The sequence below is a fragment of the Gymnogyps californianus genome, chromosome 1 (assembly GCF_018139145.2).
Source record: "Gymnogyps californianus isolate 813 chromosome 1, ASM1813914v2, whole genome shotgun sequence".
Taxonomy (NCBI): Eukaryota; Metazoa; Chordata; class Aves; order Accipitriformes; family Cathartidae; genus Gymnogyps; species Gymnogyps californianus.
Window position 1 is genome coordinate 176,822,111 of NC_059471.1, and position 27,846 is coordinate 176,849,956.

A 27,846-nucleotide genomic window follows, 5' to 3' on the forward strand; every position below is an offset into this window, starting at 1 on the left:
GTAGGTCTTATCTGAAGAGATGCTGCAGAACAGCTTTCCTAAAACCTGCGTCAACCATAGAAATGGTAGCTTTGACAAAATACAAATCTGCTGTTCAGCTGATTTTCCTACAGTATAGCTTAGTCATACCAGCTCAACTAAAATTATTTTGGAGGACCTTGCTTCCATTTCAGAATTACTCTAGGAATAAACAGAATTAGGGAAACTGCGTATTTTGAAATTTGACTTCACCACAAGAAAAAAAAAAAGTTCCTCAACATCAGCTTGCTGCAGAACAGACCTTCTGACCTAGTTTGGTGTGTATCAAAAGTATGCAACAGCATAAGGACAACCATATGTTTTAAGAGCTAAGGTCTTGTAACTCAGGTAGGTTTACAGAGAAAATATGTTGTAGATTGTAAACAATGTTCGTGGGTCTGATTACCTGCTCAGTTTTGCAGGTTAGGCCTTATCCTGCTGAACACTTGTGGAAATTGCCATTCTGGTGTTGCCTTCTCTGTTTGCACTATGGCTTTTCCCTCTTAAATTAACACCCCTGATTTGCTTCAGAGTCTTGTAACAATCTGTACACCTAATTCAGATAGGCTGAAGGACCCGTAGTCCTCCAACACCATCACAGCTATATCTATCTAGGCTATTAACAGGAGGCATATAATTAAATATTTCTCTGTGTGCATGTGTTTATGGATGTCCATGCATTACCAACTCTCCACACCCTCTTCTTCCCTGACATGGTTTGTTGACCACTCTCATGAAGGTAGGGGCAGCTGTAGAAGGCAACAAAGTTGGGGGGTGGGGCGCTTCTGGTGCTTTGGATCTTTTGGGAAAGAAACAAAAAGGGAGCCTCCAATTATTCTTGTTGGACAGGCTTAACACAGCCCTTGCCAATAAACAGCTCTCAGAGGCACAAGAAACCTGGACAGAGAGGGAATTGAACAAGTATTCTTTTCTTCCCCTTTTCTTTTTTACAATAGTTTCCTGTGCTTTGAAACTCTCCCAGTAAGATCACCAATTTTTTCTCTAAAAAATTATTTGTTTAAAAAAGACCAAGCCGAAGTGGTCAGTGGGAGGAGACTGGCCACTTCCTCCGTGGGCACAGCAAGCTGGGTGCAAGACGCTTTTGGTCCTGTCATGTCCTTGATGAAAAGACGCGTGAGGCACTACCGATCATCTCAAACTCTCACCTCCCTTGGCAAGTAAAGGGAAGTAGGAGGAGAAGCACCCACCCTGACACAACTCCAGTCCAAGGCAGTAGTCACACTTGCAGCCCAGCCATTAGAGCTTTTCGCTCTCATCGCTCTATCTGTTCCTCTATCAGTGGTTGGCTGTGGCTCCATCTGCCTCCAGAACATGTATGTGATGGTCATGACCTCACCTACATTTACGAGATCCACCTGCTGACTCTGCCTCCTGGTGTACCACTAACAGTGCCAAGGTCCCTTGTCTAGCAGACGTAGTTTCTGTTCTCTTCTGCTGTCATGCTCTATCCCAGAAACTGTGTGTGAGCATTGGCAAAGGTGATGGGGCCCTCAGCTGTGGTGGGACATTTTAAAACGTATGGGAGGATGGCCTCTTGCTAGCATTGGTGACTGTTGGTCAGGCTGGGATGATGAAGGGGATCTTGGGAGGGAGGTTTCTTCCTGTGGGTGCCATTACCTTCTGTCCTACTGGAGGACAGAGGTTGGTCTCGCCTGTCAGCTGCTTGGTTGTGGGCTACAAGGACCCTCCAATCCATCATGTGCACTCCTGAAACCCACAAGGTACCATCCAGGTACCACTGGCAGTATGGTGTGTGTGTGGAGCACCAGGTAATGGAGAGATCCTTAGATCAAATTATGACAGTTTACATCATTACGGTGAATGGCCCTCCCCCTGCTTCTAAACTGAACATAGGCCTGTCTACTGCTTTGTTCCTTTGAAAGTCATCTTGCCGCTTTTCTAAACCAGGGCCAACTGAGTTCAGTTTACTGCAGTTATTCTTTCTCCAGCTGAGTATTACCTTGAAACTAGAAAGTAGTATGTTTTCTCTTCTTTTTCTTTTCTAGTAACACCCATGCAATCTATGACAATCTAAAGCCTTTGGTGAGCTAGACTTAATGTAAGCCGTGATTGTATTACAACCACATGCAATTTGTACAAAAATTATCACCACACTAAAACTGCACCATTAATTTGGCAATGCAGGGATCTTGCAGTTATATACGCATGCAGTCGAAATTCTGTGCTTGGAAACTGAACTGACATCTTTATGAAGTAGGAAATGTTGACATATCCAGGACAATCCAGGTTGTAAGATACTTTCCTGCAGAGATGACTCTGGCTCCATCTAGTGATTCTGTTATAGTTAAAGCAGAAGTCCAGCCTGCCCTCAGGCATCTATAAATGATGTTTTCACAAAAAACAGTGTTATAATCCTTTGACAGCATTAATCAGTGGATCTTGCAAACCAGATGAAAATTAAGCTTTGGGATCTGGATATCACATTGTATTTGTCTGGACAATACAAGCATTACCTGTCCCCGCACAGATCTCCAGTGAAATTTAGCACAATGAGCTGGGTACGGGCAGGAAGCTGTACAGCCCAATGATTTTGAAAAAATCCCCATGTTTACATCTCCCTTTCTCACTTCTCACCTCCTGCCTTCAGTTTAAAATGGCTGGAAGCATAAGATCTCAGATTCTTAGTTTTTCCCTAATGTACAATTCAGCCAGAGGACTAAAGGCTAGTGGATTACAGACTGTTATTACAGATATCCAAGATGCCTGGGAATCTGTAAAATTACATTTAATTTTGTCCTCAAATCATCAACTTCCCCACAGAGTATTGTTATTTGTGTTGGGGAGAGAATCTGTTTGTCCTTGACTTGCTAGGTTCAGCTGAACAAACAGGGGTGGATCTGCTGGGGTTTCTTGTTCTGTCCACGGGATAAGGCAGCTGCAAGATCACTTGGCCTTCCAGACCTGTGAAAAACTAATATTCTGACACGCATTGCTACTTCTATTACACAATCTCACCTGAGGGCAGAAAACAGATTAACTGAAAGGATGGTGGTGGTACTGGATTTCCACAAGAATTATTTTGTATTTATTAAAAGCTAAAAAAATCTTGCCATTATTTTGTAATGAGGAGGCTGTAAACAGCCTCACAATTAACAGGGGAGGCCATCAGTACGTGGCTGGACTGCAGGTAGTTTTACTGTAGTTTTGGTCAGGGGAATTTGTACAGTACTGCTTGCTGCAGCTATGCCCCTTAGCCTCACTGAGCAAAATCACAATGCATTGCTTGCTGCATTCTCTCCACAAAGTACCAGGACCTCACAGGGACCAAAGCACAAGAGGTCGGTAGGTGTTCTTTCCCCTGCGGCGCCTACCTCCTGCCAGTCAAGATGGCCCTTTATCACATCTACTTTGCCCCTCAAGGACAGCCTGTTTCACTCCCTCCCCTCAACCAAAGGATAAGGGAAGTGTGAAAGGCCCGCTCCTCCCTTTGGCGATAGCTCTGCTAAGGACTGTGAAGGGAAGATGGATAGGCAGTGATAATGCTGTGGAAGACAGCAGCCTCCTCAACCATATACATACATACCCGAAAGGAGGGTGTACGGAAGACAGAGCCAGGCTCTTTTCAGTGGTGCCCAGTGACAGGACAAGAGGCAATGGGCACAAACTGAAACGCAGCAGGGAGTCTCCATGCTTGGAGATATTCAGAAGCCATCTGAACATGGTCCTGTGCAACCAGGTCTAGATGGCCTGCTTGAGCAGGGGGCGTTGGACCAGATGGCCTCCAGAGGTCCCTTCCAACCTCAATCATTCTGTGATTCCTTGATGGAGCCACAGCTTCAGCAGGTTGTGCAGGACAAAGGACTTTTAGCATGATCTCAACAACATAGATACAGGAAGCTTGTTACAGAGTACAAGTATTTGCCTAGCCGGAGAGTATCTCTGGTTATCTTCCTTGCCCTTCATACATGTTTTCAACTTCTTGAACTTAAATGACTATCATTTATCACATTTGTTTCTTTCTTTTTAAATTCAACGCATTTGAAAAATGAGCAGGCTTTTCTGCTGTCCATCGTAAGCCTGTATTCACCGGATAACACCAGAAATGGTTGGTGCATGGCAGCAGCATGAAAGTATGAAAGTTCAAGAACTGCTACAATACTATTGGAATTTTATGGAATAACACTCAGGAATCTCCTGAGAGAAGATACAGCAAGCCATTACAGTCCACATCTATGCTGTTTTTAAAAAGGGGATCTTGGAATGAACTATCTTCTCAGCCACTCCTAGATTTCCTTCCAAAGACACCAAATTGGGGAACAGGGCAAACTGTATGTATTTTGTGTGCACACCACAAGAACCAGCAATGAGGACAGAAACCTTATATCACAAGTTCAGGAAAGCAGAATGAAAAAATATTTTCATGGATGGAAAAATACTTCATTTATTGAAACAGGATCTGATGTCATCACTATCTGCGTATCATTCAGTGTAGCAAATTCCACACTGCTTAGCTCAGGAAAAAAAACACTAAAACTATGTCTCAGATGAAAGGCCTACTATCAGCCTGGCATAAATATGGCCAGTAGAACTGAGGTTTTTCTAAAGCTTTGGGAGACTGCAGAGCTCTTTTTCAACTTTGCCTTCTCTCCAAGGCATACTCTGATTGCCACAGTCCTAACTGTAACTGAGTTACCAAACCCAAGAAGGACAGTTATTCTCAGGGATAGGAGTTACTGTGTTAGATATTAATTTCTTCCAGGTTATGTCACAGCTCCAAGTAGGAAAACTTATGTTTTAATCACTGAATGTAAACGGCGGGTTTTGTTTATAAAAAGGCAGCATTTTAAAATGATGCAATATTAACAACTTTAAAACTTGAAAGAGCTTTATTGTAGTACCAAATTTTGTATTTCACGTACTAAGGAATTTTTTTTTCCTTACAGATGTCTGAAATTTAGCTCTGAAGTAAGCTTTTGACTCTAATATGGCATCTAAATAATGATTTTATCTTCAGAGATGGTGAATATCAGCAACTTCCAGGTAAACCAATGGGAATAGCTGCTGCTCAGGAACTTTCATACTGCACAATTTTGCATGTAGGAGCCACCTATTTATGGTTTTAGGTATATAGTACTAGGCTTCTAGATTTGAGGATGTAATCCAAGTTTTAAATAATAAAACTTGTATTTGAAAAGTCTGTTCTGATTTTAGCAATTTTAGAAGAGAAAACTTAGAGAAGAAATAGCTAGCACATGCTTAATTCTAAATTAATCTACAACAGAAGTCTATCTTCTTTGAGACTTACAATAAGTTATTTTTTTATATAATCAATGGAATGATCAGTATAGATTTAGATAATAAATTGGAGTGTTTTAGACCTAAATTGTCAATCACACACAGAGAAAGACAGTATAAGACAAATTAGTTCCTAAAGCTGAACTCAGAAGCTTCCTTTAAGCTCAATTTGAGTTCTGAACATTAAGAAAATAGCAGAATTTGTGGGTTTATTTGTTCATTTATAATAATGGTGAAACATCACCTAATAATAATGAACTTTAATACAGTCATATTGGCATTCACTAGAAAAGACTAAGATACAATCAGGAAAAAATCTAGTTTGCTATGCTGGTAAGAAAAAAAGCTTCAGATTCTTGTATAAATTTCATCTGTCTTTTGGAGAAAGTGAAATTAAAGCATATTAATGAAAGACTTCACGTCTTGGATATAAAGAGTAAAATCTGTGTTGACTAAATGGACTTGAGCAAGTTTCAAGATAAAATAAAAGAAAATTTATTATTAAAACTTTAGAACACTTACAAAACAGGAAATATGCTATGCGTAAGTAACGGTACACGTTAAAACAAGGAATAAAAAAAATTAAAATTAAGCACAAGGTTTAGAGGGAGTTAGGAACAAAATACTTAATAATAAATCTAAAGCTTCACATTTTTAATGTGCAACAATAAATGAGTTAGCTTACAAATACCAAGTTGTACTAACTTCACAAACATCAAGACTTCTGAAGAACTATCTTTCTATAACATCTTCTTACTTTATACATTTTATTCAGAACATTCTGTCACTCTAGAGAACAGGACTGAGTACATAATATGATGCTAGCTTTCTCTCAGCATCTAAATTAAGCAATTGTGATTTCAAATATTGGCTTAGTATGAATTGTAACAGTTGTTTAATTGACACATACTTTTCTCCTTGAATTCCAGGAATAGAGTATGTCACAGTTTTGGGAAATTTGGTATTTAAAAATAAGGCTCCAAACCTCACCAGATACCATCTTTAGCTTAGTATTTTCCCAATATGGGTTTTACCCACACATAATTTCACTTTTTTTGGCATGTTAGCTTTCTCTAAGGAGCATAAAATAATAGCAACAAAATTACCGTCAAAGAAAGTTGTCTTTAAAGTCATGTCAGTATGACTTTTTTGCTTATTTCATTAGCAAGTATCTTCAGAAGATAGTATATATTTCAAATCCAGTTAAGTGGATATATTCATGTTTGTAAAGTGTTTTTTGATAAAATAAACAGCTACAAAAGCAAGAAACATCAGCGATGCTCTCAAAACTACAAGAGTGATACAAGCCTCATCGCATACAATTCTGAACTCCCAAGGGGGGTGCCATCTTGAATAATCTAGAAATAAGCATATAAATATAAGATTTATTGGAGAACATACATTGAAAGTAACTGTGGAATATAAGCAGTAGTGTAAAATTGTAATACGTACACATAATTTTATCACGTTCTGGATTTCCTGGAAAAAGGGAAAGAAGAAACAGTTTTACCAGCCAGCCATGATTTCTCTCTCCTTAAATCTTTACTAGCTAGCTAAAACAAACTCATCAGATTTACAGTCAATAGAATTTGAAAAACTCTGAGAATTCCCATTGATAAACCTCACAAATAAGACAAAAGCTAAAATGTTTTGATAAAAACTAAAAACAATACTTCATAATGTCTCCATAAAGCTATTATTGTTTATAACAATGACATGGATGGGGGAGAGGGACATATTATACAGCCCCTTTATTTTCAGTTTGAACCCTCTCTCCTTCGTCTTTCTCAAAGTAATAAATACTGTTTAATATTCAGAATATACACACGAGCTAGTAAATACTATAAAATACAATTTTATCAATGAGAATGGGAGACAGACTGTTTCCTAAGTGTGGCCTAATCCTCAGGTCAAGTATAACCTGGTATTCCTTGTATCTGTTTTTCAGAGGTGACTGCTACCTAAAAATTAAGACCTACAGGATTGCTCAATGTTTTTAAAGCTATACTAACATATATATTGAGCAAATATAGTAACTAAATGTTAAACAGAAACCAAATGAAACTTAAAAACATATGTCCTAACTTTAGCCACAGGAAACTTCTAGCTTGTGACTTCCCAGTAGGTGGAAGGTGTCAGGTCTACAGCTTTCTGAAGAGAGATGACCTACTGTCTCTTGATGTTTCACTCCATCAAAACATGATGCATACTTAGCAATTCATGACTCTGATTTTCTTGACAAGAATAGAGTTAAAAGAATTACCTCATTTAAGGAATGAATCCTGTTCACCATGGGGAAAATACTTTATAGCTAGAGAATCAAATCAGTATGCAGTTCCTTTTCCCACAGACGTAACCAGGTGAGAAAGACAATGTGCCTCTGTGAATTTCTGTCATAACTCTAGCATGAATTACAGACCCAGAATGACTTTCCCACAGTTACTGTGAATGCTTACAGTGTATAAGCATCAGCTATACTGATGCTCGAATGTAATTTTGCTGTGGCTGCGCATAACAGTCACAACAGACTCAGTAACTGCAATTTAAATATTTTAGTCTAAATACAACTGATTAGTAGCTTTGCAGTTTTTGAAGGCCTATGAGACTATTCAAGAATTGCTGCTAAATGCTACTTTGAAAAGTATGTAGCTAGCTGCTGATTTCTTTGGTATGATTAATGAAGTCAGCAGAGCATCAGAGTGCAATAGAAACAATAATACATTTAACTACAATCATGCATTATACCTGTCTATAATCAAACAAAGACTTCATAATGATCATTGAGACCCAGATTCAGTAAAACATGAACTATCTATTTGTTTCCTGAATGTAAATGGCCTTAAGAATATTTTTAAATTACTTGTGAATTGGACCTGGGTGAGAACCATCAAGGAGTAAAACAAAGCTCCCAACATTCTTTATCAAGTGGTTGCATTATTTCCTTTTACATATTGCATTTCACATTTGCTTTTACTTACTACACAGTTTATTTTCACAGGTGTCCCCTTTTGCACAATTACTGCATGATTTTCCTTCTATATATGGTCTTCTTGGAAAATTACCACTACAAAGGAAAAATAAAAGTTTCATACATAATTTTAAATGATTTGTTAAATATCTTAAATCATTTGTTGAAATAAATACACTGAAAATATAATAAATTGCTGACAATTCATTAAAAACTTCAGAATAATTTTCCTTCTTTTCGTTTTCATTGTTCTGTCCCTGTGAAATAAAAGAATCTTAAAAAGCTATTATTTTTCTTACGGGAAAATACTCAGGCTTTTTATTCAAATTTTACATCGGTATATAAACTACTAAAACAGAATGTTCTGGATGGAGCTTGGTTTTAACTGTGGTAAAACGAGGATCTTAGAGTGGAAAATTTTAAAGCTGACACACTCCCAAATAGCTTAAACCCAACTATTTAGCAAAAAAAGAAATCTTGTGAGCTTCATTCCACAAAACACAAATGTCCAAAAGTAAGTATGCAGTCTTAGCAAAGACACTGGGATCCTTAAATGCTTAAGTATCTCATCCAGGCAGAGCCAAAGTGTTTAAATATAAAGATCAGCCTGCAGTACTTACCACTGCACATTCTCAGAAAGGCTCCTTATATATGTAACTGCTGAAAATGATAATGCAGATACCATCATTCTGGCTGCCTATACTACACTACTAGGTAATGGGAAACACAGTATCCAGTCTATGCTGCATCCATTCAAAAAGATGGAGCAATGCTATGTTTCATAGCCTAATCCTGGGAACACAGGGGCAGATTAAGTCCCCTCAAAGGACTGTGGGCTATTATAGTTAGGTTTGTTTGTCACTCTACTCACCTCCATAGTGGGCACTCCTCAAAGGAGATAATTTGCACCAAGACGTGATAATTTTTTCAGGATTTGAAGTCTGTATTTACACCCAGTATCATCTGTATTTATAAACAAGAGCTACCCACCAGACACATAGATGTGAGGGCTGGTATAATGTTGTTTTACAAGTTAGAGGGAGAAGAACACCCCAAAAGATTACCTGCGACTTACTTGCTACTATTCTTCTCTGAAATGTCTTTTATATACGTCACCCACAGGTACACTGTTGGCCTGAGTTTTATCCCAGCAGCATCTACAGTGGCGTATTGCAACCACATGCCCTGACATGCAGTCCAGACAGTAATAAAATTGAATGGGGATTTTCTGATCCCAAGAATGGAACATAGGTTTTGAACTTGTCAGAGAAGAGCAGGAAAGACAGCTGTTTATATATAAATGTATATATAAATATCTCAAAAATAAAAAGTTACAGGTTAAGTATCTTTTGGGTGATTGTCCATATATACATTCACAGCATGGGTGATTCCAAACAGTAGCCCACACAGTTATCTTAAAAAGGGTCTCAGAATCCAGAATAAGAAAGACTGAAGGACAAAGCATTGCTTCTAGAAGCTCTACCAAGAGCATAATGCCTCATAAGGGTGTGTAAGCAGACCCACTTGGTGACTGTGCATGTTTCAATTGCAAGAATGCAATACAAAGAAGCTACAGATGTTGCCTGAGCTGCAATTCAGCAAGTCTTTCTTGGCATCAAAGGCTTCCACTGTAAGTGATAATTACACTATTACTTCACACAGTTCATAATCCACTGTGAAATCCTCTTTGAGAAGACTGATAGAACTCTCAGCCACAGATCTGGAGAGATGAAAGGCCTTATCTTGTTATTACAAATAAGTAAATCTATCTATCTATTCATCTATCTACAGATTGGTTAATACCTAGGTTGTAGAGTGCTGCCTCATTGAGAAGGTGTAAGGAATGGGAGAAAAAGGCACAAATTAACTTCCGGAGGGAGAAAAAAAGTCATTCTCACAAGGAACTTTAGGTGGCTTCTGAAGACTACGCTACTTAAATGGAATAAAATATATGGGAGACTATCACAGGGGCTTTAATTTCACTTGTCTTGCTCGTTTAGGCCATAGAAACTAAAAGGCTGTCTCCATGAAAAGTGGAGTTTTATTGTGTTTATTATTGTTTTAGGTTTTACTCTTTAACAGTAATTATTTAATTAATCATTACTACTTTTTCATTTGCTTCTGACAGCTAGTGAGTATTGAGCTGACATTTTCCATGGTTTTATAGGTGACTGCCTTTTCCTCCATGTGTATCACTACGTATTTACTTACAGTGATTTTCATTTACCACTTTATTGACTCGCCACTGAGGTCCTCTAACATTGTAACTCCCACAGCTTCTTCAGGAGAAGCTGAGTCCTAAAAATGGCAGATACAGCCACCTATCAGGGACTGGATGTCACTTATCTTTCTAAAGAGGTGGTGGAGACCTGGAAGGTCATATTCATGGAAAGGTACAATAACAAAAAGGTAATGCAATGTTATTTGTATTCCCAGAAGCATACAAGTATCATGGATTATCATTTTTTCTTACAACAGAAGAACTGAGAGGCATTGAGTGAAGTTGGGACAAGGAGGTAGTTTTTCCACATCTGTTGAAAGCCATGGCACATCTCTTGTTCTGAGGATGCCATGATCTGCTGAACAGGAAAACAGGGATATCCTGTCGCTGCCACTATCTAGGACCTCAGTGAATCCTCTTTTGATGTGAAAAGGTGAAATGACAGTATTTGTTTTGACAGCACTTAAAACTCACAAAATACAGGTACTACCTGTAAGACAGACTGATAGGAATATGAAAGAATGTATCATGCTGTTTAAAGGCATCTTACTCTTTTTAACAGTGTTGGGATAACCTCAACCACTACAACTCCTAATCTGAAACTGTAAATACAGCTGTTCTAATTCTGTAAGATCTGAATGTGTCAGCATCAACTCACAACAGAATGCAGTTATAAAGTCCTTTGCTCTAAAATAAGTGGAAACTTATAGCTCCAAAACCAGGACAGGTTTCCACTTCTGCTAAAGTAGACTTAAGATTAAGCTTCCTAAATAGAACCACAAGTAAGAGCAACAGTCTGAACTGAACTGAGTAAATCTTCTCAATGACATCTACAGTCCATCTGTCTGTGATGGTATTTGGTATTTCTAACCACCTTGTAACAGAGTCATCCTGGTAATTTTGACATACAATTTCCAAATGCGTGAGAGAAAATTGAGCACGAAGATGAAGACTTTCAGCTGGGATATCTGATTTGCATGCGTTAAACTAGTTTCCCTAGAAGTCAATGTATGATTAATCACTGTCTCCTCCTGTGAAAGACAAATGAAATGAACAAACTTTAAACATGAAAAGAAAATAATTAGAAAAGGGTTTGGAATAGGAAGCAGAGCTGCCACATGCTGGTATCTAAGAAGGCATTTTTAAGTGTCTCAACAGAGACTTCCTTCATAGCATAGAGTGGAAACTATGTGATTTCAAAATGACTTGAGCATCATAAATATGTGAATATTGATTAGTTTCAGAACAAGCTGGAACTCTCAAACGGAGGTCCTCTGGTATGTCTCCACGGGGCTGGTGAGTGCAAACTCTACCTCGTACCTAAAAAACAATGCTAGCACTCAACCTGAGACACCAGTGAGTGACTGGTGAATCCAGTTCAGATTGACAGCTTGCCTTCACCCAGCAGTGCTGTGAAGACTCCAGAAACTGTCAGATGCCAGGAGTTTTCTGACATCATGTGAATGTCACAGCACCCTATATTCACATAATGCATACAACACTTACTAATTTGGTAGTTGCAACTTATACATATCTTGCAAAGTGATAAATCACCACAGTATCTATCTAGTCTTCCCTTCAGGATTCACCAAGTATTTTACACTTCTTGCCTTTAGCCATGATTATCAGAAATGAGAGTGAGATGTGACAAAGCGTTCAGTTTTTCTAGTTTGGACTTTCTGTCTATGGTGCAGAAAGTGAAGAGCTAAAATAGAAAAAGAAACTAGGTAAATGAAAACAAATACGTAAAAGAAAATGACTAGTTGGGAAAGCTCTCTAGGATGGTTGAGAAGAATGTCCAGTAAGCTATGTGACATCTTACAAGACCCTTTCAAGGGCATTTCTAAGATTCTGCTACCTTTCAAACAGAGCAGTAAGGACCATCTTGAGGCTCCTCTTAGAGCCAAAGGTTTCTTGGCCATAACAGATGAAGATTCACCTACCAAGAGGAAGGTAGGTAGAAGAGATGAGAAGAACAGCATGACAAACACAGCATGGTAGCAAGGATGTAGCAGCTAACTTTGAGTATGAGAATGATGACAGTACATTCCAAAGTACTGTATGCTTTCAACAGGGGGAAGGATACTCTGGGCATCTCAGACATGGATGGTGCCAGCAGCAGATATTCAGAAAAGGTCTATAAAAGGACTACACTGTAAAACTGCTACACTGAATAAAGTAATTTTGGCAAGGTGGTCCTTAAATTGGTGCATCCTCAACTCTGAAAAGAAACTGCTATCTAGCAGGGTAACTGAGCACTAAGGGTCCAAACTTCAAGAAGGACTTAGGAAGGTCAAGTTGGAAAAGGCTGTTCCAGTATCTGGAGTGTCGTGATGATTGGTGGCAAGGTTAAGGTTTACCTATTCTTCCAGACAGTTTAGGAAGGGAAAAGGCTGTTAGAAGATGGTCTGTCTGCTCTAACTCCATTTGTTTGTGTGGTGACGTAGAGATCAGCATTCTCGGTATCAAGCAGTGGACCGAAGAACAATGGCACGTTAGACCTCATCTTCGACAGCTATTCAGCTTAGCTATCAGTTCTCCAGGATGTGCAGAACAGCACAGCAAACCAACACGGTATGTTGTTACAGATTAGAAAAGTCTGAAGTGACAGGGCTTTACAGACCACTGTTCATGTCAATTAGTCATTATTCTTCACTGGCAACTGGAAACATTTTAATTCAGATTTTAAAAAGAAAACAACAACAAAGTTCCATACGCTAGCAAGTTTCAAAATAATAATTCAAGTACAAGTCCAGTTTTGTGGTACAGGAAGAGATGGGCAGGAGTCAATGAATTTTTTAGTTCAGGCTAATTGAACTCCCCAATAGTGGCTCAGGTTTGCTAGAAGAAAAAGAAAGAACAGTTGTCATGCAAGCTTACAAGCTATGTGTGTTTTAAAAATGACAAACAGATTGCACATGCACATGCTTGATTATGGACTCTGCATTATTATGAGACAAAACGTATTATTTTAAAACTATCTCCCTCGGTGTTTTCAAAGTCCTGCTTTAGGAACAGCACTGGCTGGGGCCTATGTTTTTTCAGAATATCAATTTAAATGTAAAATCACAAGCTGCAGTTAGCTTTTTCTTGCACAGATTATTTACTGTTTTCTAATGCTTAAATAACATTTGGTATAATCACAGCTATTAAATAGGCAAGAAACGATAATGTAATTTTATTTTACTAAGTTACACAGAAAGGAAAGCAACCGATCTAACAACTGTGCTATTATTTCTATCATTTCTAAGGAAAAAAAAAAAAAAGAAATTCAGTGTAAAAAGCTAAAGTGCAATCGAAAAAATGTATAAAACTGAAAGAAGTAATTCCAGCTCTGACAGCAGTTGCCTGCAGCAACTTCCTCATTTCTTCTGTTTCATATGAAAAAGAAATCAATGAAGTGGAGCATGAGCTAAGTTTGGGATCTGTTTGCTTAAGATTGGCACAGAACGAGATTTATCAGTAAAGTTAACAGATTAAAAAACTAAGGAAGTACACGTTCTAATGCTCATGGCTCTCTTGATAACTAAATCAGACAACCATCATTTTCTCCAATTGCATTTACAAGACTACCAATAAATAAAGAACCCAATTTACTTTCAGCTAAATGTCATTACAATTGCTTTCATTTTTTTTTAACATTTAAACCAGCAACTTACCCTGGTGAATAGTTGCAAACAAAATTTGCTGCATTTCGTATTCCTGCAACTTCCTTACATAGAGTAACAGCACAGCCTATTTTATAAGAATAGTCCCAAACAACCTAAAAAAAAAAAGGTTTTAAAATAAATTAAAAACTACACTCAACAGTAACCTAGTCTAATATCTAGAAAGTTTCCATTATTTTCAGAAATCCTACACATTATTTTCATTTTGCAACATCTGATCTTTTTGCACATTTAAAAAAATTTGCTGGTAAGCAAGCTTTTTAAGATGAACTTCTAAATATTCACCCCTCCAGATGAAGTGACCTATGCTGCAAGTTTCCAGAATCTTCCACAGAACAATTTCAGTAAGAGTCACTGACGTTATGATCCAGGTGTAGATTTCATGGAACAAAAGGGAAATTAGTGGAAATTATCCAACAGGTCCTTTAATTAATTTCAGCTTTCATAACTCGGGTCTGCAAGAAGGCCTTCTCCTGTGTGCTAGCAGTGGTCTGGCTGATTACTACTGTAAACCTAAGTCTGAAAGCTTTAGCACTACACATTTTCAGACTAACAAGTGTTATCTGCCACACTTACGAAAAGATGGTTTACTATCACTTACAGGCATCTGCTTTTTCTTGGCAGATTCTTCCTATACCTTCTGCATATGACTAACCAAACCGTACTGAATTCAGGTAAAAATGTTTAACTATATACCTAGAACATCTGGATGATTATACATTCCACTTCTGGAAAACTTAAAGACATAGTGGATTACTCTCAGTATCTCCCCAGTACCAAGAGTACAGGCCTCAGACTGACAAACTGATTTGATTATCTATCTCCAAAAGTTCCATCTCTTCAATTATAACTGCAAGAAGTGGTTATGTTCAACGGACATAACCTTTCTTCGAAAAGGATCTTAATGTTTAATGTGGTGTTACCTGAATCCTGGATTAAGGACTGAGCATTTCAGGGGCCTTTATGTAACAGCTTCACATATTTTTTTGAGATTTCCACCATTTTGAGATTTCTGTGTCGCGGTTCTCTCAGCAGGTCTACACAGCCTATCTGTTTATGATTCGTAAATTTTATTTCACTTTTGTGTCTGAGCCTTCAAGACCATGATGGCTCCTGGATCATGCATGGTCTTTGATTATCAATTTTGATGACATATGTACTTTTACATGTTCGTTGGTGTTTAACCCATGTACTCTGCTTGTTTTTTCCATTGATTAGCTTCCTTTGTAATTCTGCCTGAAATACTGCCTGAAATGCATGAACATTTTGATACGACTTAACTATGTGTAAGAAGAAAGCAGCAATTAATATTAATCAGGGGAAAGAAAGCTTAGAAGTGAACATCACTCCAAGAGAAATGTGCAAAAACCTCCAGAATTCTATGTAGACAAGGCTGAACAGCAAATTTTGAAATGCTAGGAACTACCTTGCTACCTAACTTTTCATAATTTATTGTGCCAGAGAAAAAATGAAAAACGCTTTCCAAAGATACTCTCTAGTTCTAATCTTCTAAAGATTTACTGCCCAATAAACAGCAAAACTTAAATCCTCCAGCCTTGCTTTTGAGTTTGTTTGAGTTGCAGAACCAGGGGCAGGAAACAAGAATTAACATTTGAGGGGAATAAGTGAGAAAAGACATAAAAAGAGGTGCAAAAAGACCCAAACAGAAAATGCTCTGTAAATGATTCTGGTAACTTTAAGTATTTTCTTTTCACAATCCAAAGTCTACTCAAAAAGAACCTCGCAGCTACCGTTGTGTCCGGTAACAGTTTCACTGTAAGTATACTGCACAGTATTTTCATCTGTAATGTGCACAGAGCGCAGTCTAAGCATCTTTGAATACTGAGATAAGAAATTAAAGAGTCACTTTTACTAGATAAGATCTACTTGACATTAAAATTGTCATCTGTTTTAGATCAGTGAAATATTATGTGTTTGCTCAGACGAAACTGATTCTACTGCAAAGCTTATTTTTTAAACATGGGAATGAATAAATCCATTTAAAATATTAAGTGTTCAAAGAAAAGCTTTCTCAGCAGAATTAAGTTTGTCAGAATTACGACTGAGAAATCAGAAATATAGCATCAATTGCCTCTTCTGTTGTTGATGCTCTTTTTTCTCCCTTCCTTTTTTACAAGATTTGTAAAGAATACAATTTACTTTGGCTGGATTTTCTCCTCCTGTTAACACTTCTACTAAGGAGTACCCACAGACATTCTGCAACTACTGTGATTATTTCGAATAGCATCTCCAAACTTACAGAATTCAGAACTGTGTGGCTTTGCAGCTAGAGAACTTGAAATGATTATTTTATAAAATTCATGTAGTACTGATACAATGAAACAAGGAGTGAGGCTTTCAGTGACACCAATATTGGGGACAAGAAGAATGGATTATTATACAAGACAAAAAGGTGAACCAGTGCAGGGGTAACCAGCAGTACAGCCATTGCTTGAGATTACAAAAGACAGGAAGCTGTCAGTCACTACAAACCATATATACAACTCTGTATTATTTACAGCCCCTACTGATTCATCTGGTAGGCACTATACAGGACATTTTACTGAAGGTAACTCTTACCTGAATGTAATGACCGCAAACCTTAGTACATTTCTGCACTGCAAAAATATAGAATCTGACCTCATTATACCACGATTTAATGGCATCAGCAACATAGAATGCTTGATGACTTCCAACCCAAATATTCTCTCCAATAGATGTGAAATTAGGATGGCACTGATGTTTCTTACTTAAGTATATGTTATGTTCAAAAATGCATTTATTTGCCCATGCCCTTGCAGTCCTTGCCAAAGCTGCATCCCAAGTCTGTAAAACATGAAAGGTGAAATAGTTGTGCAATGCTAAGTTACAACCGATCTTAAACAATCAAATAAAACCAGTTAGGCAATAAAATACAGACAGATATCATATGCTGGAGTTTCATGAAGAAATACTTTCCTTTATTTAGGCAAGTACCCGTGTTTTATTTTCATTGACTTTTCCTGTTGCAGCACAGAAATATGAACTAATTTCATTAGATGAGTTTTTTCCCCCTTCACTGTTGAAAATTAACTTTGTAAGAGCACTTGCTAGCAACTGAAAAGATGTTTGAAATCCACTTTTATCTTCAGATAAGAAACTACTGTCACATTAATGAAACATGAAGCTTTTTTCCTATTTTTTTTGGTTGAACAGATCATTAAGGATTTCTATTTGGTACATAAAAAATAATTCAAAGTAAAAATGCACAGCTACTGTAGATTCAGATGTAGAAATATTTTAAGTATTTTTAAGAGAGCCTCTGGAAACAAATACTTACTCCTCCTATGGTAAAGCTTTAAATACACATCAGAGCATTTTACAAAGACAGCTTCATGAGGTAAACATGCCAATGTTTGGCCAGTAACTCATTCTGCTACCTCTTACTTCTTTGCAGTCTGCCACCTTTAACAAAACTTCTGATTCCTGAACATGAACGATCTTTGGTATATGTCTTCCAGTTGTGATTGTTTTTCAGCAAGTTTCTTCTACCATTAAAGTACCTAGTTTTATGTCTTATGTAAAAGATCCTGTGTTTTGTTGCCTAGGTTTATTGGTGTTGGTACATTTCAGTTGACTCTTAAGTCTCAGTGTGGATCTTACAATAACTCCACTGGCTGCCGATACTGTTTTCTCCCTAAGGCCTTGAGGTTTTTTCTAATCATATTTCTACATGCATACCTTTATTCATAATTCTTCCTGGTTTTCCTATTCCTGAGTACTAAAACTGGGTGCGGTGTCTGTCACAAGCTTCTTCACTTCCAAAGTTATACACCTTTATCTGCCATTCTGGCTTCAAACCCACTCAAGCAAACCGCATTCTTTGCCATCAGTACCCGAGTACGTGCATGTTCCCAAGCCTTCCTCAGGGTACTCATCCTTTAGCCGCTCATTGCTCACAACATTCCCCTCTTGTGGTATGAAGTGGACTAAACATCAAACATCCACTTTTTCTGCATCTTCTTCAGTTTTGTTTAACCTTTTCCAGCAAAAATTTTCAAGTGCAATTTGTTTTGGGTTTGACAAGCAGAGATTCTTCCTTGCCACCAGAAATGCCCTTCAGCCCCAATACTGCAGTTCACATCCTTCCTTTTGTTGGAGAGCCTAACTCTTCTGGATCAGTCCTGCTGCTGGACCACTGCTTCTTTGTAAGGAGAAATTGCTTGGGGTGAAATCTGAACATCTTCAGCTGGCCTGTGTCACTGCATCCTCATCCTGCATGTCTGTTATTTCTAGACTCACCTGTCTACAACTGACTCAACTCACTACAGTATTTCCTATCATCAAATAAACGTGATGATATCTGAACACAAACCAGCGATGCCATCCTGATCGCCTCACCCAGGGACTACCAAGAGACCCCTGGCCCACTGTCCCATCCCCCTGGGTGGGGCTCTGGAGCCACCCATGCACCCCCAGGCCCGTCCCTACCATGTACCGCATGTTGCTGGCGGCTGGCTGCACTTTGGAGCGGAGGTCGTTGTGGACGCGCACGCAGTCCTCGATGAAGGTCTTATCCTTGATGCTCGGTAAGGCGGGTGACTGCCCAGCTGCAGCCCCCAGCACCAGCCACAAGGCCAGCACCGCCGCCCACGGCCTCATGGCCCCAGCTGCCGAGGCCTCGCCTGAGGGGCGCCCACCACCGGCCTCTTCCAGAACCTTCTCCGCCAGGGAACCGCCCGCCGAGCCCTGGAGCGGCGTGGCGCCAGGAGCCCGCCGGGGGTGCTGTGTCGCCGGGAGAGGAGCGGCAGCCGCGCGGGCGCCTCTCCTTCGCGCTGGGTGGCGGCTCGTTGGCAGGAAGGCGGCGGCGGCGGGGATGGTGCTGTCGGCGCTGCAGCAGGCGGTGGTCTCGGTGGTGCTGGTGCTCTGCGTCTTCGTCGTCATGCCCAGGATGTTCGGGGGAGGAGGCGGAGGCGGGCGGGCTGGCCGGTCTTCGCGGGGCGGCAAGGCCGGCCCCGGCCATTACGATCCCCGTCAGCACCGCAGAGGTAGGAGCCGTGGCGGTGCCCGAGGCCGCGCCGCGGTTGGCGTTCCGTGGGGGAGCTGCTTGGAGCCGGCCCCTGTCTCCGGCGGGCTCGAAGGGAGCCCCCGGGAACGGAGAGGGCTGTGCTTTCGGCTCGCCTTCGTCTGGCGGGAGGCGCCGGGTGTTTTACACGGTCTGTGAAGGGGGAGGCCTTGTCAAACAGCTCCGAGCTGGCCTCTGTGCTCTCACCTCCTCGCCTTAACCTTCCACAACCTCCCCCTCCCCCTTTATGTTCTGCTTTTCTAGTTTGTCACTCTTGATTTTTGTCTGTGTTGTCTTAAGAAAATTAAATGCAGGTAACACCTTGTTATTGGCAGTGTGTCTTATTGGAGCAGTTTAACGAATAATGCCTGCAGGTGCGCAGTTAGTTAACAGATGAGTAGCTGTGAGGTGTCAGAGGAAAAAAATCACTGCGCATGTTAGAATTGCAATAAGGAAGCCAAGTGTTACTGCTAGTAAACATTTGCACAGAATCGTGTGAGATTTGTCAGCTAGTGTATTGGAAAGAGTCCAGGATGCTTGTTTAGAAAAGATACCACTGAATGGGCTAGAGAGCTTACTGCTTGTTAAAGCTTGAGTGGTATAAATATATGTTAAGCTATGTCAGTGTACATCAGCTGAGGGCTGAGCTCAAGGTCCAAAGGTCTGCTTTCGTTTTGGAAAATAACAAAAAGGCTGCTTTCTTGAGGTAGCTCTGTGATTCATTGATGATGCCTTCTGAGGCATTGTAAACCAAGAGATAGATAGTTGCTGTAATCTTCCAAATTATGTGTCTGTGCTTTTCCCCGGGAAGCAGAAAAAGTGAGGCTTGAGCTGCTACCATGTTCTTCCCAGCTGATGTTGAACTTACTGTACTTCGTAAGCTCTAGCGTGGCCTGTTTTGCTTGATTACTTTTAATTTATATGGTAGCTGTCATTTCCTATAGATCAAATTCTTTTAAAATCAAACCTTAAAAAAAAGCAACACTTCACATGCCTCTGATTCTACTGATGTATTGGCCCAGCACTGTGTAAAATAAATTTCAGGTAGATCAGATGTTCTCACCTGTCTGGGTTCTTTTCTCCTGTTTGGCCAGTAACTCACTCTGCTGTTTCTTGTGTGGGATACACTTGGTGCATGACACTGGACTCCGTTAGGATTCAACATCCTTCCTCTGTGCCAGGAAGGTGTTGTTTCCCTTGACTACATTCTTATTTGTATGACCTGTGGAAATTTTTTCATCTGTGATATTAGGTATGTTAGTAAATCTTCTCATTTACATTAAAAACAAATAGAACTGAAAGTAAGGAAAAAAGAGTGAGTGCAAACTTAAAACTAGTAATTAATGGGAAACATTCTGAAAGGAGGAAAACTATATGTAAGATAAAACGTGATTTCCAGATTAGTTAGTGCAGTTTTAGTAGGTCTAAATGTGCTTGTGTTGAAAGGAGAATGTCTGCCTGAACGTGCATTAAATGATTAAGGTAGCTTGAGTTCTGCTTGTATCAGCTAGGGCGTTTAAATTTTTGTGTAACTGTCCAGTTCTGTTTTGAGTTCCAGTGAGCAAACATACAGATAAAAGGTCCACTCCAAACGTGCGTGTTGCAAACTGATCAATGGCATGTGGAAGAACTTGCAGTAATGCCTGGCATGACTTGACCGCAGAGCTGGTAGGAAATGTTGCTACAGTCAGGGTCATCCTTGGAAGTCTGAAAAACTTTTCTGGCTAACTCATTTTAGACAATTCTAAAACACTGTTTGAGTTCTCTTATCACAAAGTACCAGCTTAGGTTAGCAGAATTAGATTCCTTTTTATCTTGTATTTTGAAGAAGCTGTAGCCAAATGCTTGTTTCACTGGGAGTTGTAACTTATGTTAATTTTTTTCTCTACCTGATTGTGGCTGTCTTTTGCACACTTGAGTTATGTTACTGTAAATTTTTGAAATGCCACTGTTTCAGTATTAATTGACAAGGAGTGATTTGCATAATGGTCTTTTGTTTGGGAGTTTTTATAGAATGTGAATCTTGTTTTACCCGTACTCAGTTCTGATATATTAAATTATGATGAACTAAATGTTCAAAGGGATTTGAAATCATAAGTCTAGGCAGTCAGTTGAGACATCAGTGTAAAACTTCACAACCCCCCAATCACCTGCTGTCTGTCTCTGCAAGCATCTGCATTCTTTAGCTGATAGCACTGTTTCTCATGTGCATGTCCCATGAACCCCAGGTTTAACTACCAAATAACCTAATACCTAAGTTGAGCAGTGACACTGGCTGTTCTTTTTTCTGCTCCCTGTTCTGGCAGGCAAATTACATGCAAAAATACTTCAGACTTCCAAGGGTGCATCTCTGCTATTGTGTAATCTTTTCCTGCTAAGTATTTGATTTGCAGAGGTACAGCACTTCTAAGCCTGTGGGAATATCCACGTAGCACTGAGTTTACTGTCAAAATAATGAAAGCAGCAACACAGCATGTGTATTTCAAAAAAACTTTTTTTTTTTCCTGGGACTAGACAGTTCAGTTTGTACTGAACTCTTCTGTTACATAGGAAAAATATTAATTTGTAACTGTTCTCAGCATTATCAGTAGTTTGTCTGAGCATGCTTTAATTTCAAGATTTGTTTCTTGTTATATCTACCTTTCTGTGGTTTGCTGTGGGTTTGCCAATGTTGCTGTGAAGGAAGAAACTTAAAACTTGTATCTTAAAGAAACATAGAAACTTAGTTTGAGAGTCTTTGCTACCTGGATTTAACTTTGCATTCTATTCATGAAAGAGTGATTTTTAAATTTTTTTTTTTTTTTTTTGTAACTTTATTTGGATGCAGGGCTGACCACACCATCTTAGAAGAGTGATGAACAAAGATGATCACACAAGAAGAAAACAATTTAATTCCAGTTGTGAAACTAATTGGACTCTTAATTTCCTTTCTAACTTTGTCGTCTTTCTCTCAATTTAATTTTTTAAGGTAGTCCTCAGACAGTTCATCAAATTCACCTGAATCCAGGAAATTCTGACAGTAATACTTATCAGACTATTCAGCAGATGAGAAATGCAATGGAAAAAGAGATAAAGAGTGAGAGAACAAGAGGAAATGGTAGAGAGTTAGCATTCACCCTCATGCCGTTGTATGCTCTTGGAGTGGGAGTGTTTGCAGCATACAAATTTCTTAAGGTAAGCCATAAGAAAAGCATTAAATTATTGAAATTAGAAGCAAATGTAACTGGTTTGGTGGGTTTTTTTTTCCCAATTGTGAGCCCATGTATATGGTTGTCCAAAAGCCATTTCTTGCTCGGTTTGACTTGGAATGTGAGCTCCAAAGTTAAAATTATAGCATATCTTATTCTTCCTTACGAAGGCTTCTGACTTACCTTTTTAAAGGTACCACTTAAAGAATTGAGAATCTTACACTGCCCTCCCACCTGCTGACCTCAAATAAGAGTCTGAGAACTGAACCGGTGCTGTTACCTGAGGCTGTAACTTAAGTCTCATCAGTATTTCACTTCCTTTTCATTCGTCAGAATGAAATTGAGTATGGGAAGGAGATGGACGACTCCTGCAGACTAATAGTCTTAGATTAGTGATTAGATAGAATAGCAAGTAGTCTAGACCTTTTATTTGGACTTCTCATTTGGTCATGCAGCTGCAACATAGACTTTTATCCATGAAATGTGATACCTTTTCTACCATTAGTAAAGTAGGAAACGAGAACACATGATCAGTTGTTTTGGTTTTGTTTTTTTTTTTTTTAAATATCAGTCTTGATATGTATTATTTATCGTAAGAGAGATTACAGCACTTGTAATACTGAGAGTGCACCTGAAACTTTTTTGCTTGCCTTCAGGGGAAAAAAAAAACTTAAACTTGAATGTGACCAGAGACAGCATCTTCATTTCCATAGTCAGTTTCATATCAACTCCTATGTGAGAAAAATACAGCAGCTTAGCAAGATCAACATAGAGGCTGACCAGTTTAGTTTTAAAATAAACTTAATTAGGTTGTAAATAAGATCTAAACATCATAAAAACAGTATTTTGGGTGTTAGATCTCTTTACACTTGCGGAATTGAAATGTAAGTATTTTTATAATAGCATCTTTATTACTTTAAGAAAGAAGTTTTACCTCCTGGTTAATGGTAGGAGACTGGATCCAGTAACCTAGAAGGTTCCTTCTGTTCATTTTTGAAAACTGGATATGAAATAGCAACTGCATTCTTTTACAACTTTTGTCAATCATGTTGTCGTTGCTTAAAATCGGAAGTGTTAGTTTAAGATACGAAGGAGGCATGGCAGAAAAAGACTTACATTAATGGAGCACATTTTTGTGGTTTAATTTCAGTAAATTTCTAAATGCATTTTGATTTTTAATATGCAAATAGTGATGAAGTCCTTTAACACGATTGTATTTATTAAAGATGAAGTCACATGAAGAAAGTCTCTCCAAAAAGGAAAAAAGTACAGAAGACAAGGCAAAGGAGACAGGTAAGATACCCATTCAGAATGCATATGTTCACCAAAAATGCGTATTTCCTGCTGGAACAAGCTACATATTTTCGTTGATGCAGTCTAGCTAAATGAGAACAATCTTTAAGTTACTTAAGTGCAGTTAGGAACCTACAAAAAACCCACTTCATTATTCTATATATTTGAAACACTTGTTAGAGGTTTGTTTGAAAACTCCAGATGGTGATATTTTTTAAAACAGCTATAGTAATATAGTATGGTTGTCTGCCTTTTAATGTCAGATGTTTTTCTCACTTAAGACCTGTTCAGTTTTCTTCAGTACAATAGGATGTTTAAATAGGATATAATACTCTTTAAAATTAATAGGGTATTTGAAAAGGATGTAGTGATCTGCTTTAGAATTGAACTGTATTGATAATGGAACAGTATGGATAAACAGTTACAGAGACTGTTGAATTTCTGGGCCAAATTAGAGACCTGTCAAAAAACATTAACTGTTTATAGAGGAGACAGAATAAATGATACCATCTTTTTCTTCATGATACAGAGTACTCAACTGTCTGAGTCAGTGTATTCTGCACATGCCAAGAAGTGGGCTTTCCTTTGGAGAAAAAGTTATGGCACATCAAAGTTGAGCTGTTTTCACACTTTTTTTGTGCCTTGTATAGACACATTTTTAGTTAATTAAACAACTAGCAGCCTATTTTGGTGTCTCTCTACACCAGATCTGTAATGAGGTTCAGCAGTGATTTGCTACACTGCCTACTCACCATCCTTGCATGTTGCATTCTTCTTTCTTCAAGTTTAATAGTGTTTTAGGAGGACTTACTCCTCTCAACTGTAGTGCATTGTGTTGAATGTGTTTGTGAGGTGTGAGTGGGCAAATTCATGACAGTATATTGAGTATAAATTCACTATTTATACCTCAGGAAGTCTTGGAACTGCGTAGTTTTTGAAGCTGGGAAGGTGAGAGCCACGTTCTCACTCATTTTCTACCAAGGTGTCCTCTGTTTGGGCACTATTGGAGGCAGGTTATTGGATGAGAAGGACTTACGGTAACACATAGTAAGGCTTCTGTTCTTACCCCCACCACACCCTTTTCATATTCTAGAATTTTATAGAGAAAAAAACTTCCTGTTTTTGAATCTGCCCAACCACAAATATAAATTAACATCCTTTTGGTATTGTAAATGCATTTCTTAGAATGCTCGCTCTCTCCTGCCCCCCCTTTTTCCCCTTTTCTCCTCCTGCCTCTGCCTCCCTCGGTTTTATTGCTTTTGTTTTTTCGCTTTTGTTTTTTCTTAGAGCATCAGCTTTTGGAACTGGAGCAGCATCTAGCACAGACAGAGAAAATGTTAAATTCTTTATTGACTCAGTTGGATCCACTGTCAAACTGGTGAGTGTTTCTAAAACATCTCAGTTAGTATTGTTTTCTGTAAATTGAAATTCTCCAAAATGTTAACAAAGAGTTCTTAAAATGTTCCTTATATATAGGTAAGGAACAGTGTTTAGGAACCTTCTTTAATTACTTATTGTTTCTGTAGCCTTTTGCAGGTAATACCTCTTCTGCAATTTGCGATCTTTTCCACAGACTTCTCCCGTCTCTTGTTCACCAAACATAAATGCAAAAGCTCAGACTTAGGATCACATTACTGTGGCTTAACAAGTTAAACTTTAATAATGACTGAGGAGACTAATACTGAAAAAATACTTAAGCTCAGTAGCATTTGAAAGCCCATGTGGGTATTAGATTTCTGGTAGCAGAAAGAGTTTCTTCCTTTTGATATAATTAGAAGACAAAACTAGTTATCAAGGTATAGCTGCTTATTTTTGTGTTTTGAAATGAACCTGTTAAGTGATTGTGTATGTTTGGGGGAAATATAACTTCTCTGTTGTAGCGTAACAAGGGAATAAGTACTATAAGCTCCTTGTAGTTTTAGAGATGTTCTTTTCTTCAGAAGCTAGGGCCTTACCCATCTACTGGAAATAAAAATATCCATGCAGTCCATTTTGTGTAGACTGACATCCTTCATGAAGCCTAGTTTAAAACATGCAGAATTTCATGATTGTTCCTTTAGGGTACTTCTGAACTTAACATGTGCTGAAACTATTAAGCAGCAAATTCACTGACTAATTTGCCTAACAAATTTCTAGTAGTGACAGGGAGGAGAGAGAGTAAACAAAATCTGAAATAAATGAGAAAAGCCTCTAAACTGTAAAGTTCTGTATTAGGCATTGTTGTACTAAAAATAAAATCACTTTGGATAATTGTTTCTTTCAGTAGTCATTACTCAACCTTGGCCATTGGGGCTCCAATATTAGAATTCAGTGACTGGATTATTCAGTAGGTGTATGTGATGGGCTCCCCACTTCTGAAGAGACAGTTGTCAAAGAAAAGTTTGACCTAAACGTGTTGCTAACTTAACTATGGTATTTATCCACGGAAGGAAATAATTGCAGTCTTGTGTGTTATTATCAAGCACTCACTTCCAAGGTAATCTTTTGGCTGTTGACATCTGTCTTTTTTTCTAGTGTTAATGCTTTAGCTTGTGAGCAGAAAGATGAAATAATGACACAGCTCCAATCAATTAGACGACTGATGAAAGAAAGTGGATTGGATAAATCAGAAAACAAGATGAAAGGTACTTCGATTTCCAGCAGGAGATAACTAAGTAGTTTATATTTTAAAAGAATAAACAGATCTTACTATAATAATGTTCAGCTCCTGCATCTTGGGTGATGTGTATGGAATTAATTTTATTCTGGAGGAGTACCATTCTTCCTGTTTGAGGTGTATCTAATTTCAAATTTTTGATACATCATGATTTTTTTTAAGAGTAGGTGCTAAAAGACATTGAACTAGGATAGACCACACAGTCCTGTTCTGCTTTCTTAAAACGGGCTTCTTGAATGTGAGTTCCTGAGCAATCTGTTAGTATTGGACTAACTTCAGTCTGAGGATTCCCAGATGGGGACCTCTGAGGCTGTGGGTAATGCTTGCATAATATACTAAACAGCAAATTGTATATTAGTTTCAACTGGAGACTTCCAAGAGGTGCGTAGTAGTCCAAGAGAAATCTTAAATGTTAAGAATGGTTTACTAGAAATTTGGGGAATTTTTGCATTAGTTGAGTCTTAATAAAAGAGAGAAAACAAATAAAAATAAATATTCTACTTCTAAACTGACCCTGAAATTTGGAGCCTTTCTAGTAATTTAAACTTTTGTTTTGAATTTTTTTTTTTTGTGAATTGTAAGATGTCAGCCACATTTGTAATGAGAAACTTGAAGATCTTATTCAGTCATTTGCTGAACATTCTCAAGAGAAAGAAATGGATGACAGAGATGATGACAGTAATGAAGATTTCCTTGAGGATGTTGATAATGATTACAAAATAGAAGAGCATGAATTATATGAAGAATGTGAAGTACATCAGTTTGAGCCAGAGGTGGTAGAAGACCAAGAAATGATAAACAAAGAATCAGAAGAGATAGGATTGAGGAGACGTAATAGATATGAATGAAATCTACATATGTAAAACTTTCAAAAGCTTATAAATTTTTTTTAATAATGTTTTATGCACTTTAAACTGTTTTGAATGAAGTTATGTGCACTGCTATATGCTGTAAAAAAGGGGGTGAAATACTGCCTGTGCTCATATCTATGATGGTTCTGTAACTGACTTCAGTGGCAGCAGAATGTCACTCAGGATGTTTACGTATTTTTTTCTATTTATTTTTTTCCTATAAAAATATTTCTGTACTCTGTATATAATGCACTGTAATTATATCTGATGCTTCACTAAAATATTAGAATATCTTGTAATTAAGACTATAAAGAATAGATGTTTCATAAATATTTTGTAGCTAATAAGCATGGTGCCAGTTGAACTGTGACTTTCTTGAGTTCATTAAAGAGCATGCACTGATGAATTTAGCTCTTTGTGGAAAACTTTTCTCTGGGAGGGAATGAAAAGCCATATGGGTTAAGTTACAGATGCATTCATAGTCAAATTTCTTTATTTGGAGAGAGAAATTTAGCCACAGACACTATTTGAAAATAATTGTGTCTGAGTTTGCTGTCTCCTCAGGAATGATATATGGGTTTGTATGTCAATTTAAACCTTAATGCATTACACTGGATCACTTAATTTCTTCCCCACCTGTCACTGATTAAACTCAGCAGCTG

At 38.3% G+C, this 27,846-nt stretch overlaps 2 protein-coding genes across 2 annotated transcripts; one reads left to right on the plus strand and one right to left on the minus strand.

Annotated features, from left to right (window-relative positions):
* Window positions 1–5,827: 5,827 nt before the first annotated feature.
* Window positions 5,828–18,793, minus strand: LOC127025487 (GLIPR1-like protein 2). Its single transcript, XM_050910499.1, has 6 exons — window positions 18,623–18,793; window positions 16,733–16,978; window positions 14,144–14,247; window positions 8,274–8,359; window positions 6,748–6,774; window positions 5,828–6,653 (listed from the first exon to the last, which is right to left on the minus strand). The coding sequence occupies exons 1-6, from the start codon at window positions 18,791–18,793 to the stop codon at window positions 6,499–6,501; spliced, it is 789 nt and encodes a 262-aa protein (XP_050766456.1). The 3' UTR covers window positions 5,828–6,498.
* Window positions 18,794–19,004: 211 nt separating this feature from the next.
* On the plus strand, window positions 19,005–27,594 carry CCDC107 (coiled-coil domain containing 107). The gene is made up of 6 exons (XM_050904842.1): window positions 19,005–19,179; window positions 22,165–22,370; window positions 23,611–23,677; window positions 24,965–25,055; window positions 26,192–26,301; window positions 26,916–27,594. The coding sequence occupies exons 1-6, from the start codon at window positions 19,008–19,010 to the stop codon at window positions 27,179–27,181; spliced, it is 912 nt and encodes a 303-aa protein (XP_050760799.1). The 5' UTR covers window positions 19,005–19,007; the 3' UTR covers window positions 27,182–27,594.
* The last annotated feature ends 252 nt before the right edge of the window (window positions 27,595–27,846 follow it).

Bases quoted from the DNA above. Each gene is read 5' to 3' on its own strand.
- LOC127025487 (XM_050910499.1), bottom strand. From the start codon at position 18,793: ATGAGGCCGTGGGCGGCGGTGCTGGCCTTGTGGCTGGTGCTGGGGGCT. The intron at 16,979-18,622 runs GTAGGGACGGGC...CATGTTTTACAG, and splicing joins CCAGCAACATGCGGTACATG to ACTTGGGATGCAGCTTTGGC. The intron at 6,775-8,273 runs GTAAGTAAAAGC...CCCTTTTTCCAG, and splicing joins CTGTGAAAATAAACTGTGTA to GAAATCCAGAACGTGATAAA.
- CCDC107 (XM_050904842.1), top strand. From the start codon at position 19,008: ATGGTGCTGTCGGCGCTGCAGCAGGCGGTGGTCTCGGTGGTGCTGGTG. The intron at 22,371-23,610 runs GTAAGCCATAAG...TATTTATTAAAG, and splicing joins CAGCATACAAATTTCTTAAG to ATGAAGTCACATGAAGAAAG. The intron at 26,302-26,915 runs GTACTTCGATTT...GTGAATTGTAAG, and splicing joins ATCAGAAAACAAGATGAAAG to ATGTCAGCCACATTTGTAAT.